Raw genomic sequence first — 15,275 nt, 5'->3', positions numbered from 1 at the left:
CCAGGTTTCTTTTGGGTCGAGTATTGCCTTGTCGCCACATTGTTCAATTTGAGCTGCTCAACGGCTTGTTATATGTTACGGTGTTTTTTGTTGCCTTCCCTGCATCTGATGTGTTCCAGTGTTCATCACCTTCAGACGGCAGTGGGTAATTACTAAGAATTTTTTTTATTGTTTATTTTAACGGATACAGTCCACATAATATATGTATTAGTTATAAGAAAGGGGATATATATGTTATTTATTTTATTAGTAATTTGTGCTAATTTCATTTTATCATTGGTTCTTGTTGTTTATTATTATTTTTCTATCATAACGGAAATATCAGATTGTGATTATATATATATATGTTGTTTTTCTTTCTATCTATAGTATATTGTAAGGCTCAATTTCCACAATTTTATATTTTCCTTTCCTTCCGCTAAGGCATGCCCAAAAATACGTATGATCAATCGTATTTATTAAACAAACAAAAAGGTTACAAAATCGCAAATTGCCGATACTAAAGAAAATATAGCCGGCATTGCACAAACTGAGAGAAATATTTAACAAACGCATTCTGTCGATTAATTATATTATATTACACACGATTCCAGTCATGAGTCAATTATTAGTCACCTTTAAAAATCACTCTTTAAGAAATGTATAAATTATACTTGTCAGCTCTTTTTATTCTTATCTTAATAATAAAACACAATCTGTCAACCCTAATTTTAAATGTAAAAACAAACTACATTAACGTTTTATAAAAATTATTTGTATATTATTCATATGTATTAATTTACATATTTTATATTTTGTGCTTACTTATCAATAAACACTAACATCACAATAATGGAACGATGATGATTGTTCGGGGGATACAAAATATTATAAAAGGCAGAGCAATCCTTCTCAGTCAGTGCTTAGGGCTTGAAAGAGTCTGTCTTAAAATAGTTAAAGGACTGTTTTAATCGCGCTATCGACATCGATACGTAAAGTTCGTAATCATCATTATCAAAATCCTAACTAAAAATTTGAGTTTGTGTTATTTTGTTATTACTTGATACTATAAAAGTTATTATAAGAACAAAGAGAAATCATCAGGTAAGATTTCAAATCGATAAGAGTCAATACTTATATTGTCTTATAACTCAATTATATAGAATTAATCTGAGTAGAGAACGATAAAGCAATAGATCAAATATTTATATTAATCTTTAAACTTCAATTAATTATTACTGACTACCTTATACCTGTTCGTACCTTATACATAATTATATTACATGGTATTCGTGGATGGCCACCACCTCTTTGTTGCCTAAAAGAGTTTAAAAACCTAGAGTGATGTCTATTGTATACATAGGGTAGAACGGATTTAACTGACAACTCATATAACTTATGATCTACATAACATTTTATACTTTTTTTTTTTAATCAATTTTTACAATATAGAACTATATTTAAAAAATGTTTTATGTTATTTTTTGCAATTACAAAATTTCTATAAATTTTATTGTTATAGTTCTTATTTACATTATTTCTAAAATTGTTATTTAATTTGTTCTTTCTATATTTATTAGTTCTATGATTCATTACTCTACGCTGATTATGGTTTGAATATGTCATTAAACTTTGGTTACCTACATAATTTATGTTTCTATAATCATTAAATTTAGCATTATGTTTTTTTAAAAGGGAATCTAATTCCATTCTCAAAATGCCTGCATCGCTATCGTCGTTTATCAAATTTGTATTTCTTTCAATTCTTAAAATATTTTCTATTAATTTATCTATAGTACTATTATCTAATGACCTAAATGTATTAATTATTTCAACTGGTAGTCTTTTAAAAAAATACTCTATGATATGTTTTTTCGACATGATACCTTCAAATCTACTACTTTCTGCTACTACTCTTACTAAAAAATTTTTAATCGATTCACTATCCGTCATTTTCATCATAATTAAATTTTTTCTTATTAAATTTAGATTATTGTAGGAGTTAAAATTAATTAATGACAGTTTAACATCTTCCCAAGTTAAATTTGTCGATCGATATTCTATAAATTCAAATATTTTAAGTGCATGATCCTGTAAATATAAGGGTAACATAGAAAGTTTTTTATTATCATCCCATTCATTCGCTTTTGCTACGTGATCGAAATACTTAAGATATTTATCTATATCTGTTTCCACATCTCCCGAATATGATAACGGTTCGATAAAATTTTGCATATTTTTATAAATTATACACTTATATAAAATAAAAAAAAAAAACCAAAATGGTAGAAATTATTATTACGCCCAAATAACAATAGACATTTCAGAAAAAATAATAATAAAAAATTTTACTTAAATAATCTAACTGTAACTCGTGTACACTTTAGGGGAATCGACTTCGTATATGAGTGCCTTAAAAAAAATAGAAAGTATATCTCGGAACTCGATTAAAATACAAAGACCGGCGCCTCCACCATATGTTAGGGGCTTGTTTAATAGTTGATAATCTTGGTCAAAACCAAGAATCGGAAGCTACCCGACGTCTGCCCAAATATCGTCCCTATCTCGTTAAATGAGTTTTAATTGCCTGAAGGAGACACAGGCAATCGTGTACCTTAGTTACAGGGGATAGATTATTAAATAAAATTAGACTATTGTTTTATGTCAACGACAAAGTAAAGTTATATTTTAGATGTTCAGTAAATATAAGTTATATGTAATGTACAATACGTCTGACCTGAATCCTAGTACAGTTGGTTAGTAGGTATATTCAAGTGAGACGGAGTTGGTTGGCTATGATGACAATTGGCGATAGACGGGTCGTTGAATAAAACAAGTTAAGTTATTTATTTATTTATTGAAACATTTAAACGGGCTAAGCCCAATATATACAAGGAAGACGACCATCAGTTTGCAGAGTAAAGTTTACATGTACTGTCTGACTTAAATTACAATAATATACATTACAATACAATAAAGTAAAATATAAATTGGTAGAACAGAATAAAATTACAATACGTACAATAATTATTAACTAATAATTACTTTGTTTTTAAGATATACATTAAAAGTGAATATATTATTACTAGTAAGCAAATCGACGTTAAATTTGTTTACATGGCACATTAACCTAGGAATGGGGGAATTTTTAGCATAGTTAGTACGATGGAATGGCGCGTAGAATGTATATAAGTTCTTGGTACGAAAAGTGGGTACTAGAAAATTAAATTTAATCAGTAGCTCAGGACAATTTATGATGCCATTTAATAACTTAAAAGTGAAACAAAGATCGAGTCTGATTCTCCTTGATTGTAAAGTTTCTAAATTGGTTAGTGTTAGTAATGGTAAATAAGATGTGTGTCGTTGGCGATGGATACCGCATTTAAATGCAACAAACCTTAGGAAGCGATTTTGAATCGCTTCAATATCATCATTGGGACCGGACATGTAGGGAGACCAAACGACATAGTTATAGTCCAGTATAGAACGAACAAATGAACAATAAAGAGATTTTATAGCAATAGGATTATTGAAATCAGAACAAGTTCTACCTACAAAACCTAACATAGAAGATGATTTGTTAATGATGTATGCATAATGATCATTAAACGATAGGGAAGGGTCAAAACAAACACCAAGATCTTTGATATTAAAAACTCTAGTTAATTCAGTATCATTTAAGTAATACTTATAAGTATGAGTTACACGTTTCCTTGAGTATGTCATAACTTTACATTTATCGGTATTAAAGTATAATTTATTAAGAACACACCAATTATTGAGTAGGTTAAGGTCATACTGGAGTAATTTTGTATCATTAGGAGTTTTAATTATTCGGAATATTTTTAAATCGTCTACAAAAAGAAGCAAGCGGGAATTTGTAATTTTTATGTCATTTATAAATATATTAAATAAAAGAGGAGCTAGGTGACAACCTTGTGGAATCCCAGAACTAGCATCGTATAGTGGTGATTCAAAAATTTTTACTTTTGTATATTGTTTTCAGTAATAAAAGAGACAAATGCCTTAGAGAAATCAGTATAGATTACATCAACTTGGTAGTTCTCACTAAATGCATCTAATACGTAATTTTGGAATAATAATAAATTGGTAGTAGTAGATCTACCGGAAAAAAAGCCATGTTGTTCATCAATAATTATATTTTTGAATAAGGGAGATAATTTTTTAACAATAATATTTTCAAACATTTTTGGAATGATGGACATAATGGATATCGGACGGTAATTTGTTATTAAACAATTATCACCTCCTTTAACATAACTCAATTTCCAGCGAATGGGAAAAATTCCAGATTTAAGTGACAAAATAAATAAATATAATAGTGGAACTGCAAGAACGAATTTACATTCTATAAAAATAAATTGGAAATATTATCTGGACCAGAACTCGTATTATTACTAAGATGGTTTATTTCGTACAGAATATCTGTTAGAGATAAAGTGCACGAATTAAAGTTAAGTAAGGAAAAATCGTTAGTAATTAAATTATTAGATGTAGTAGTGGGTGAGTTGAAGACACTAGAAAAGTATTTGGAAAAGCAATTTGAAATTTCATCACCACCTGAGAATTTATTATTATTATAAAACATGACGGCTGGAAGGGATGCATTAGACCGTTTATTGTTGACAAACTTCCAGAAATATTTTGGATTATTTGATACTGAGTTTTGTGCTTTTTGCATGTAGCTAGCGTAATCAATTTTATTTTGAATTTTACATTGTGCACGTAAATTAGAAAATATATTGTAATTATAACTGTTAGGGAACTGCTTAAATGTTTTATGAGCTATCTTTTTTGAGAATATTAAATTTTTTAATGCAGAACTAAACCATAACGGATAATTAGAAGAAAATTTCAATATTTTTGGGCAAGTAGAGTCTATAATTTCGTAGATAATTGAGTAAAAACTATCAACTATAATTATAGTCGCAGTTCCTAAAATCGTAAATTTTAGATTATTGAATAATGTATCAAATTTTGTTTCATGTGACTTAATAGAATCGCGACATGAATTTACTGATGAAATAATTTTATTTTGTGTGTTTTTTAATTCTGTTACCATATCCATGAGCTTATTTATTTTAGCGGCTAAGTTACCATTTGTAGTAGAGGCAGGTGTTGACTTCGGAGATGACATTGTTTCGTATGTAATTAGATTATATATAAGAGAGCAACACAAAGCGATAAACAAACAATCGTACTCTGCGATGGTCAATACACAACTGTTATAAATAATATAAATAAGATAAAAGTAATAGTATTGAAAACTATGTCTATAACGGCCACTCAAACACAACTACCCTTTGTTAGTTCGACGTCAGTAGCTCCGGGCTACAGACGAGTAGAATTGTCACATCAGCATCTCCCTCTATGCTAACTAATATGTATTACGAATTAAATAAATAGAAATAAAATGTGTGTAATATAAGTGGTGAGAACATAGTAATAAATGTTCTTACAATTTGAATGGCTCTGTTAACAAGCAAAATTGCCGAATATGGGAAGCTGAGAACCCAAGAGTTATTCAAAAACGAGAAATGCATCCTCAACAAGTTACGGTTTGTTGTTTGTAGGATGGTTGTGACCATTGGAAGTAGTGTGGTCAGGAATATAAAAAAGACATTGATTACGAATGTTACAAGAAGGGATTCGTAGTAGATACGAGATTTAGAAAAAGAAATAACATTACACTTTGAAAGATTAAGGGAGAGACCAAGACTGGATACCCAACTATAAAATATATTAAGTTTTTCTTGGAGTAGTAGACAGTCGGATTTAATATTAAGGAATATTTTAATGTCTTCTGCATATAAAATAAAACGGGATTTATGGAGGTGGTTTATAGAGTTATTAAAAATAGAGAATAAGAGAAGACTTAGGTGATTACCCTGAGAAATACTAGATGTAACGTGATATTATTCAGCTTAACAAATTGTTGTCTACCTGTAAGATACCATCCAAGCCATGATAAAAACCTATAAACTACTAATTCAAACATTTTAGAAATATGAGGAATGATAGATCTGTAATTTGTAATAAGAGAAGGATTTCCTGACTTAAGGATAGGTGTTACAGAACAAATTTTCCATAGTGAAGGAAAGGTACTATCATCTAAGGACTTAAGATAAGAAATAAAGGAAATAATAAAGAATTACAACAATTATAAAGAAGTCTTGCAGAGATACCATCAAGTCCAATTGAGGAAACGTTTTTTAATTTTTTAAGAGCTTCGAAGACATCATCAGGAATAAAAAGAAAATTAGAAGGCAGAGAGTATTTATAACTGTAGTTGCCACTAGGTGGAGTGACAGAAGTCATTGGAGGTTTTTAAAGTAGAAGAAAAATACTTGAAAATGAGCAGAAGAGTCAATAAGATTATTAGTTATCGTATTGAGATAAGTAGAGAAATTAGGCAGGGATGACTGTTGCTCAAGTTCATTGATATATTTCCAAAAGGTAAGTGGAGACAAAAAGAATGAGTGCTCAGCAGAAGTAACATAAGCTTGATGATTAAGTTTAGATAATCGCTTACATTTTGTGATATTCTACGAAAATATTATGATTCGTAATTCATTAGTAATGAATCAATTTTGGGTGATACTATCATAATATGATATCATTATCATATTAAGATAAGGCATTCCATTATAATGATTTTTATAAAACTGTTTTATTGTTATTAATATTTGTAAGTAGTATTAAATTAGTATTTTTGGATAAATATATTACTTCAGTTATAAAAACGAAGTTCTTGGATGTTTTCATAAAAATAAATAATAAATTTATGTTAAAATTTGCTTTACGCTTTATAATGTAAAATATAAATAGGATGTCAGACAACAGTATTGAAGAGTCATTAATGAATTATCAAGATCAAGTAATTTTATTTGTATTTTTCTTAATAGTAATTAGTAGAATATGGAAATTTATGCATTTATAAAATTTGTTCGGAACACTTCCAAGAGAGTGAACTCCTTGAAAATTTATCATAAGTATATGCAGTACCACAGGAATACTTTTAATTTAATGAGGGGTGTACCCCAACACCGCCAAAACTAAAATTCAAATAAAATATACATTGATTAGGATTAAGAAAAACAAAAATTAATATCTATTAATAATACTTAATTGATATACTTGTGTTCACTAAAATAAATTTTTAAAATACATAAAGTCAAGGACCTTAGTAATTAGTAATAAAAAATTAGTTAAAATAAAAATAAAAATAATTGTTATTAGCATCTGTCTATTTTTAATTTATGAGATCTAGCTGTAATAATATATTTTTCTTGATATGATTTGATTTAAATTATTAATATTTTCAGCTGACACAGGTAGAAAATGCAATAAAACAATCAAAATGTAGAGATCAGTTAAATGAATTGTTATCATTAAAAAATAGCTTAAATGAGTTAATAGAATTAACAAGTGAAAATAGTACTTCTAGTCAAACTAAGAATGATGATGTTTTAGATGAAGAGTACGCTTTATTCAAGGTTTATTTATTTTATTTCAATTTTTATGTTTACACTATAGTTTAGAATTTTCATGAACACAATATATTAAAATTTTTAGGCAGAAATTGATGAATCATATAACAACATTAACAGCTGTGATGAGGAGACATCTTCATGCGAGATTATAAATAATTCTAATGAAGAAAGCGTATGTAATTAACTAGTTAATAAGTAATTATATTGAAGTATAAATTAAAAATTTATGATTTTATAACAAACTGTTTTGAGTTCATAAAAGCCTTAAAAAAACTCATTTTAAAGAAGATTATAATTTTGTTATTACAGATTTAGAAAGAATATAAACCTATTAAATCAGTATTTTGTTAACATGAAGAATTCTAAAGCTTATGTATACAGAGTGATCGGTTTATTATAAATCAATCAATTTATCTTGATTTATCAGCTAATAATTACTTTTTAGAATCATCCTTTGTAACTTAATGTGGTGTCAACTTAATTTTTTTAAATGGATATAACTAGCTTATAAAATAAAAAATGATCTAGTTAATAAAATGACTGGTCTAGAATAACTTCTGGACCAGTACTTTGAATGTTATATTCATTTTCATACCTAATGATAAAAATAGCAGCATTTATTTCTCACTACCATTAATTTAATTTGTTAATAACTTCTGAAATACTGGTCCAAAAGTTGTTATCAATCAGTCATTTTCTAAATTAGATTATTTCCTATTTTATAAGATAGTTAATATGTATGTAGCCATTTAAAAGAATAAACTTTCTAAAAAAATAATGTTTATCTAATAAGTTACGAGTATTTTTTTAATATTGAAATGTTTGAATATAATGATCATATATATTATTATATTAGGGTAAAAACATATTTTTGCTTCTTATGAACAATTTAACTTTTTTAATAAAAAAACATTTTTCATCAACTAAATAACTGCAAACATTTTTTCAATATTTTACAAAAAAAAAAGAAAGTGTATTATTTTTTAATTAGTTGTACTATTATTTATTAATATGTTTTTTTATTGATTAAATAGGTAAAAAATAATCAGAATACTGTTTTTGAACTTAAATCAGATGATTCAAATGAATGTACCATTATAGAAAATAAAATTGATGAATCTACAGGAATCGAAGTAAAAATTTTATATCGAAAATAATTACTCTTTTTTTTATTAATAAAAACATTTTTTTAGATTTTATACTCGCTGATAGAATATATTGAAATTTTTTATTTGTATAATTTGATCATTTTTTTATAGAATGAATTAGAAAATTTACGAGGTTCCAAGTGTCAAGCACCATTTGATAATGGTTATGGAAGTAAGAGCTATCATAATGCACTTGTCATGTCGGTTCAAATAATTGATACAACAAATTCACAATCATTAGATAACATAATGGTTAGATTTTAATTTATTTTATCATTTAATACTTATACTCCCTTATAACAACTTCCAGGTTACTGTACTTTATACAAATCCTACATGTAATCAGATGTTACCTTGTCAGTTTTTTTTAAATGGTGAATGTAAATATTCTAAAGAACAATGTTATTTTTCTCATGGTACCAAAGTACCACTTTCAAGTCTTACAGAATTCAAGTATTAGTTAAAATTTAAGTTATTATTTAAATCTTATATTTTATATAAAATATTATTTTTAGAGAGCCAAATTTTGAAAAGTTAAAAAAAGGTAGCTTAGTATTGGCTAAAACTTCTGAAGGAATTTGGGCTAGAGCTATTATTTTAGATCTAGTACACAGCACATCTACTAATGATGGTATTTGTGTTGTTCGGTATGAAACTAAAAGTTTTGGAGAAACAGAAGTGTCAATGCAAAATATATATCCATTAGAAGGAACTGGTATATAGTATATTTATAATTTTTAAAAATTACAACTATTTTATATTTTTAAAAAATTTAAACTAAATTGCTAAGACGTATTAACTCAATATTAATTTTTATATAATTGATGATTATTTTCCATCATTCAAATGAAAGTAGGGTAATTAATCTCATAACAATTTTCAGATGATGGTGACATACATGAAAGCTCTTCAGATAGTGATGATGGAAGCAATATTAAAATGCGTGATTCAGCTATTGTAAATAATGTATTACTTAGCTCTCAACCTATTGAAGCACTGGGAAGTTGGGAAAAACATACCAAAGTATTTTGAATTGTAGTTGGATAATTTCAAATTAATGTATAAAATTTATCTTTAATTTAAATATTATGTTATTAGGGCATAGGATCAAAATTGATGACTAAGATGGGCTACATTATGGGAGCTGGTTTGGGGAAAAACGGTGAAGGTCGAATTGAACCGGTAGAAGCTATTGTTCTACCAAAAGGAAAATCATTGGGTATAAGAATTACAACAAAATAATATTAGTGTATATTAATCACAATAGAATTGACTTACAATATTTTTGTGAAAACTGTATTAATGATTTAAATCAGTTTATCCAGCAACCCACAGTCCCCGAAATATATTTCTGTGTTCTTCTCAATAGTACCAACATGTAGAATATATTTCATTTTATTTATATGTGGCTTTTATACTTATAAAATGCATTAAATGCATTAAATGTGTTATTATGTTTTTTTAATTCATAAATTCCCTTTTTTTATTCAAAAAATTAAATTATTGTTTTTATAATTTAAATTACAGTCAAATAATGTAATTTAATTTGAAATATTATGTCAGTATATATGCTAATATTATATTTTAATGGAATTTTTTTTGTGGCCCTAGGTGAAAAAATTAATAAAAATATTGTCAGTGTATGTCAAAAAGTTGCTGACCCTTATCTAGATAATTTACAATTTAATTGTCGTTTATAATTTTTATTCAGATCATTGTATGGTGGCCAAAAATTCGTCCAAGGTTAGAGATCTTCAGAAAAAGCGTAAAAAACAAATGAATATTGAGCGTTGTATGAAAAAATCTTATGAAAAAGCTTCTCATAAGCCACAAGATATATTTACATTCCTCAATAGTAGATTGAGTAAGTATTTGTTATAGATGTGTATATTTCACATTTCAAATATCATTTAAGTTATATATGAATTATTTTTTTATTTTAACTAATGAATTATAGTTATTTTATGCTTTTTTTTCTCGTCTAGTTCATATTAGTTACCAATTCTTGTTAACAATAAAATAATCATAAACACTCCTTTAATAATTTTTGGTTGTGCCCCTATTACTAAGGATCAACTACTCTATTTTCAGATAATCAAAAAATTAGCAAAGATTTACAAGTTGTTGATGAGAAAAAAATTAAGCTATCAACTACCCATGATTTAAATGTACGCAGTTTAAAAATTGAAGAAGATATTAAACGGCAACAATTAGTTATTAATGAGTTAAATTATAAATTAAAGAATAGCAGTCTAGATTCAACTCAACGAAACATGGTCAACCAAAAATTAAATGAAGCAAATAGTAATTTAAAAAAATTACAAGCTGAAGAAAAGTCTATTAAAAAGGAACACAAACATAGGGAAACTCATAAAAAAATGACCACTTTTTAAACATAATAATTAGATTGTGTATATTTAATTATTAAATAGTATTTAATGCTTCTAAAAAAATTTTCTTTGTTTGAAGTTCCTGAACATTTTTTAATTCATATAAAATGTTCTGAGTTTCTTCTGGTACAGCAGATTTTAATAATCTTATACAGTCTACAATAGCTGTCACATTATCCTCATTTGGAGGCAAGTTGCATTTGTCTTCATCATAGAGCGCTTTGATTAATATTGATAATAAATCCTTCCAATCAGAATTTTTTCTTGGCCAAGTTTGAAGTATAAATATTTTTATAGTCTAAATTCAATATATGATAATTATATTATTACTTAGTTTCTAATAAAAATAAATAATAACAGTGTTTATATTTACTTGCACAGTTTTTAATTTTGAGTGATTGTATGTAATGTACTCAGCAAATAATGGTATTAAACGTTGAGACCATCGAATTCCAGAAAATCCAATTGACTCGATTAATAAAGGAAAAATAGTTGCATACTTTTCTATTGGTTCACTTTTTGTTTCAAGTTCCATTCTTGGGAGTAGTATACTTAAAATATCATCGAATTTATTCCACTAAATATTAAAATTCAATACTTTTTTACTTAATAATTTCTAAATTATTTAAAAAAAACTGTACCTCCAAATCGTTTTTTCCAGTTACATGCTTCAATTGCAATTTCGATATTAAAAATAGTAAACACTTAAGTACATGTGGTATCATATGATATTCAGAAGAGAGCAATCTAGATTCAAATGATTTAATAAGTACTTTATCATGACCACTCATGGATAATTCTGCAGAAGGCTAAACAAAGAAAAAACTTTGTATATACTTGAGCTTTAAAAAAAGTGAACAGAATACTAACAGTATTTTCAATTATATGTTCAAATGCATCTAATGCAATATTTATGTTTGAATCATTGTAATCGTCAAACATTTTTAAAGGTAATGGCATAAGTATATATAGTAAAGAATTTAACTGTGGCATCTAAAATAATATTATACAAATATAAAAGGAAATTCACAGATAATTTTACATTCTTAAATAAAAAAAATTACTTTTAAACATTTTAAAATCCACATGAAACACTCGACAGCTGCAGGATTTTTCTTCCAGTTTTCTTTATCTAATTTTTTTGAACATAAACTAAACAGTACCTTTGATATGTCAATCATATTAAATAAATCATCTAGTCTACTAGCTTCAAATAAACTACATAGTTGTTTTAAACATAAATTTGCTTTTGAATAACATTCAGTATTACTCCAAATAAAATTTGATTGACTATGTTCACCACACAGATGAAAGCAAGAGCTTATTAATTCATAAGTATATCCTGACAATTGTGATTTATTTTTGAGAAGAAATTTTAATTGAGAATTTAAATTACTCAGGGTGAATTGAGCAATTACTACATGTTCCTTTAATTTTGTATTACGATCATCTAATTTATATTCATCAAAGGGAACTTCAGGTGCACATCCAGAAATTATATCATTTATTAATTGATTTAAATTCAATAAATTTTTTTTACCACTTATCATTTGTGCCATATTGTAACTTTCCTAAATTAAAAAAGTAATAATAAATTTATGGCTATTTTTAATTAAAAAATGGAATATTAATTCTAATAAACAAATAAAACTTTTTATTTATAAATTAAAATTTATTTTAAAATAGTTATAATCAAAACAATGTTTTATTAGTATATACTAATTTTGGACTTCATGAGAATTAACTTGAACTAAATCATGGATACCATCATTTTTAACATTAAATATAAAAAAAGTATTTATATTATTTTTAGTAACATAAACAGAAGCATGATATCTTTGACTAAATTTTTCAAATAGAATTTTTCGACTAATAAGACTTGAAGAAACTTCATTACGTTTTGAATGGAAGTAACCATGTTTAGTAAATATTATAGGTATTTTAAAATCTTGAACACATAATTTTAGAGTGGAAATCATTTTCTCTGTATATTTATCCATATACTTTTCACCGCCAGATATTGAATCTTGCCAATAATTAGCAGATACACTATCTAAAATTATTAAACCAACAGAGCTGTGCTCAGTTAAAAATATTTTTAACCTTTGTAAAGTCACATAAAGAGTTGAACTATCACATGAATTAATGACAGTTAGTTTTTCTAAACAAGCATTCAAAAGTTCTGAGTTTGCATCTTTTATTATACGATTGATAATATCAACAAGTTTAGAAATATTAAACTGTCCATCCAGATCAATGTAAATAACACCAGCATCTATACCATTATAGTTTTGAGGAATAATACACTTGGCCACACATTCAGTTAAAAATAAAGTTTTTCCTGTAGATGTATTTCCAGATATTTCTATGATTTCATTAGTTAGGTTATTTGGTAGTAAAGGACTTAAATTTAAAATCACAGGTCTAGATTTAAGTCGTGCTATTAATTGTAATCCTGATTCGGCATTATATTTAAAGGCCATATTTTACCTATATCATTTATTAATTTTTGGTACTACTTAGTGCCAGATTCAGCTTAAGATCCTTTAATGACTTTTCACCGTAATTTTGCAGTTTTTTTATAGAATACTAAAAAGAGAAAAAGACATTTTAATTTTTATAGTTTAACTATATAAAACTTTAAGTTAAATATTAATTGTAAGCTAAATTGTTGAAAAAATATACTTGTTATTTTTCAATAAAAAAAGCTGTATACCAGTAAAAATTAAGTTTAATAAAAATATATGAAAAGTAAAACAATTCTTAAATTTTTTATTACTTCACCTCATCAGTTTCAAGTTTGTACTTTTTGAAATCACTTTTCACCCAAAAAATATATTGAGTTCTATCATTTTCTAATGGAATTTTTTTGATTTCTCTTAAAAATTCTCTATACAATTTCAAAGTTTTTTGGCGTAATATAAACTAAAACACAGTATAAATAATACTATTAAATATAAAGTGTGAAATATACAATTTTGAAATCAATTTGAGGAGTTAATATTAATAATAATGTAACAGTAAAATCATTAGAATTTATAAAAGTATACAATTTACAATTTGATCATCTTAAATACATTTTTTTTACATTAAGAACACTATATGTTTATATAAGTATTTCTAGTATTAGAAATCAGCCATTTTTCAGGGGGGACGAGATATAATTATTTCCTCAAAGAAAGATGTTTTTTATGAGCTTGATTAATTTTGTTGGTAAAGGATTCAGCCCCCTCAGTGCTGACGCGAAGTCGTCATGAGCAAGGCATGAGCCAGGCTCCCACATTTTAAGAAAAGTAACATAGTAGTATCCTAGTTAGTTGTTTTTCAAGGGGATATACATAAGAAAATTTTTTATTACTCCTACCAAAGGAAAAAAGTGATTATCTTTATCAAGTAATAATTTTTACTGGGAGATCCTATTCCATTCAAACTCCTTTCTGGCACAGGAACCCTGCAATTATGATTTGTTATGAGCCCTACAAAACCTAGAGCCAGCACAGAGTAATTTTTTATAACACTAATAACACATTAAATTTATTTTTAAGTATGCAAATATACATCTTAGAAAGTTAAGAGAATTTTAACAATAAATTAGTATGAAAAATTGTCTATTTTACCTGTTTCAAATTTAAAACTTTATTACTCATTATTTCATCTAAAACTTCGATTTAATGATAATTTTCATCATGAAAACCGATTGAGACTTGATACAACAATATTCAACAAAGTGAGTAAGCATCTGATAAAGAAAATATAGCACCACAAATTTGGTATTAATGATAAAATCACAAAATAGTAAAATCGGAATAATTTTTTGAATGAATTATTAAATTAAAAAAAATTATACATTATTAATCTCATTCCTAAGTTGAAATTTAGAAATAATGAAATTTATATATATATTAATGGTATTAAATATGAACTACAACTGTAAGATCTACAAACAATAATATTTACTTTGTGTTTTTTAATTTTGTTTGGTTAATTCTATTTTTGTAAGAGGTAAATTATCAATGAATTATTAAAAAATATAGAAGATAAATAATTAAATAAACGTAATATTTATCTCACCGCAGACGTTCATTAAATTTTAAAATTGATTATTTATATGAGTTAATCAATATGACTTAATCATTAATTTCATCTTGATTATTTCATTTTTTGTAGCGTTCGGCAAGATGGGTTTATCTACCTTAATGTTATCGCGGAATAGGCACTATCTATTTAATTAAGAAACCCGCCAT

The 15,275-nt window shown here is 26.2% G+C and overlaps 4 protein-coding genes across 6 annotated transcripts in view; 2 read left to right on the top strand and 2 right to left on the bottom strand.

Annotated features, from left to right (window-relative positions):
• LOC126894712 (uncharacterized) overlaps positions 1 to 343 on the top strand; it is a 4,398-nt gene extending 4,055 nt beyond the window's left edge. The window contains exon 2 of the mRNA XM_050665914.1: positions 5 to 343. The gene's annotated coding sequence lies outside the window, so the exon portion shown is untranslated. The remainder of the gene's footprint in view (positions 1 to 4) is intronic.
• A 6,308-nt stretch (positions 344 to 6,651) lies between these two features.
• LOC126896716 (zinc finger CCCH-type with G patch domain-containing protein) lies at positions 6,652 to 11,094 on the top strand. 2 transcript variants are annotated; one of them, XM_050669732.1, is made up of 11 exons: positions 6,652 to 6,877; positions 7,326 to 7,496; positions 7,576 to 7,665; positions 8,528 to 8,626; positions 8,753 to 8,893; positions 8,952 to 9,094; positions 9,157 to 9,356; positions 9,525 to 9,664; positions 9,740 to 9,860; positions 10,353 to 10,505; positions 10,733 to 11,094. In XM_050669732.1, exons 1-11 carry the CDS (start codon positions 6,830 to 6,832, stop codon positions 11,032 to 11,034), a joined length of 1,608 nt encoding a protein of 535 aa, XP_050525689.1. In that variant the 5' UTR covers positions 6,652 to 6,829; the 3' UTR covers positions 11,035 to 11,094. The 2 variants fall into 2 exon arrangements, with proteins under 2 accessions (XP_050525689.1, XP_050525690.1); XM_050669733.1 differs by lacking the exon at positions 6,652 to 6,877 and having other exon boundaries at positions 7,437 to 7,496; positions 7,576 to 7,669.
• LOC126896717 (TELO2-interacting protein 2-like) lies at positions 11,066 to 15,241 on the bottom strand. Of its 2 annotated transcripts, none has more exons than XM_050669734.1 (8): positions 15,103 to 15,241; positions 13,816 to 13,956; positions 13,522 to 13,620; positions 12,096 to 12,602; positions 11,902 to 12,024; positions 11,673 to 11,840; positions 11,405 to 11,608; positions 11,066 to 11,329 (listed from the first exon to the last, which is right to left on the bottom strand). In XM_050669734.1, exons 4-8 carry the CDS (start codon positions 12,588 to 12,590, stop codon positions 11,066 to 11,068), a joined length of 1,254 nt encoding a protein of 417 aa, XP_050525691.1. In that variant the 5' UTR covers positions 12,591 to 12,602; positions 13,522 to 13,620; positions 13,816 to 13,956; positions 15,103 to 15,241. The 2 variants fall into 2 exon arrangements, with proteins under 2 accessions (XP_050525691.1, XP_050525692.1); XM_050669735.1 differs by lacking the exon at positions 15,103 to 15,241 and adding an exon at positions 14,989 to 15,041.
• On the bottom strand, positions 12,750 to 13,514 carry LOC126895920 (DNA repair protein XRCC2). The gene is made up of 2 exons (XM_050668258.1): positions 12,929 to 13,514; positions 12,750 to 12,781 (listed from the first exon to the last, which is right to left on the bottom strand). The coding sequence occupies exons 1-2, from the start codon at positions 13,512 to 13,514 to the stop codon at positions 12,750 to 12,752; spliced, it is 618 nt and encodes a 205-aa protein (XP_050524215.1).
• Positions 15,242 to 15,275: the final 34 nt, after the last annotated feature.

The sequence above is a fragment of the Daktulosphaira vitifoliae genome, unplaced genomic scaffold (genome assembly GCF_025091365.1).
Source record: "Daktulosphaira vitifoliae isolate Bord-2020 unplaced genomic scaffold, ASM2509136v1 Scaffold_1, whole genome shotgun sequence".
NCBI classification, from domain to species: Eukaryota; Metazoa; Arthropoda; class Insecta; order Hemiptera; family Phylloxeridae; genus Daktulosphaira; species Daktulosphaira vitifoliae.
The sequence above is the reverse complement of the archived record's forward strand: the minus strand, read 5'-3'. Positions and strand labels throughout refer to the sequence as shown.

Bases quoted from the DNA above. Each gene is read 5' to 3' on its own strand.
- LOC126896716 (XM_050669732.1), top strand. From the start codon at position 6,830: ATGTCAGACAACAGTATTGAAGAGTCATTAATGAATTATCAAGATCAA. The intron at 9,665-9,739 runs GTATTTTGAATT...TTATGTTATTAG, and splicing joins GTTGGGAAAAACATACCAAA to GGCATAGGATCAAAATTGAT. The intron at 9,861-10,352 runs GTATAAGAATTA...ATTTTTATTCAG, and splicing joins ACCAAAAGGAAAATCATTGG to ATCATTGTATGGTGGCCAAA.
- LOC126896717 (XM_050669734.1), bottom strand. From the start codon at position 12,590: ATGGCACAAATGATAAGTGGTAAAAAAAATTTATTGAATTTAAATCAA. The intron at 12,025-12,095 runs GTAATTTTTTTT...ATATTATTTTAG, and splicing joins GGATTTTAAAATGTTTAAAA to ATGCCACAGTTAAATTCTTT. The intron at 11,330-11,404 runs GTAAATATAAAC...TATTGAATTTAG, and splicing joins CAAAATTAAAAACTGTGCAA to ACTATAAAAATATTTATACT.
- LOC126895920 (XM_050668258.1), bottom strand. From the start codon at position 13,514: ATGGCCTTTAAATATAATGCCGAATCAGGATTACAATTAATAGCACGA. The intron at 12,782-12,928 runs GTAATGAAGTTT...TCCATGATTTAG, and splicing joins TGGTTACTTCCATTCAAAAC to TTCAAGTTAATTCTCATGAA.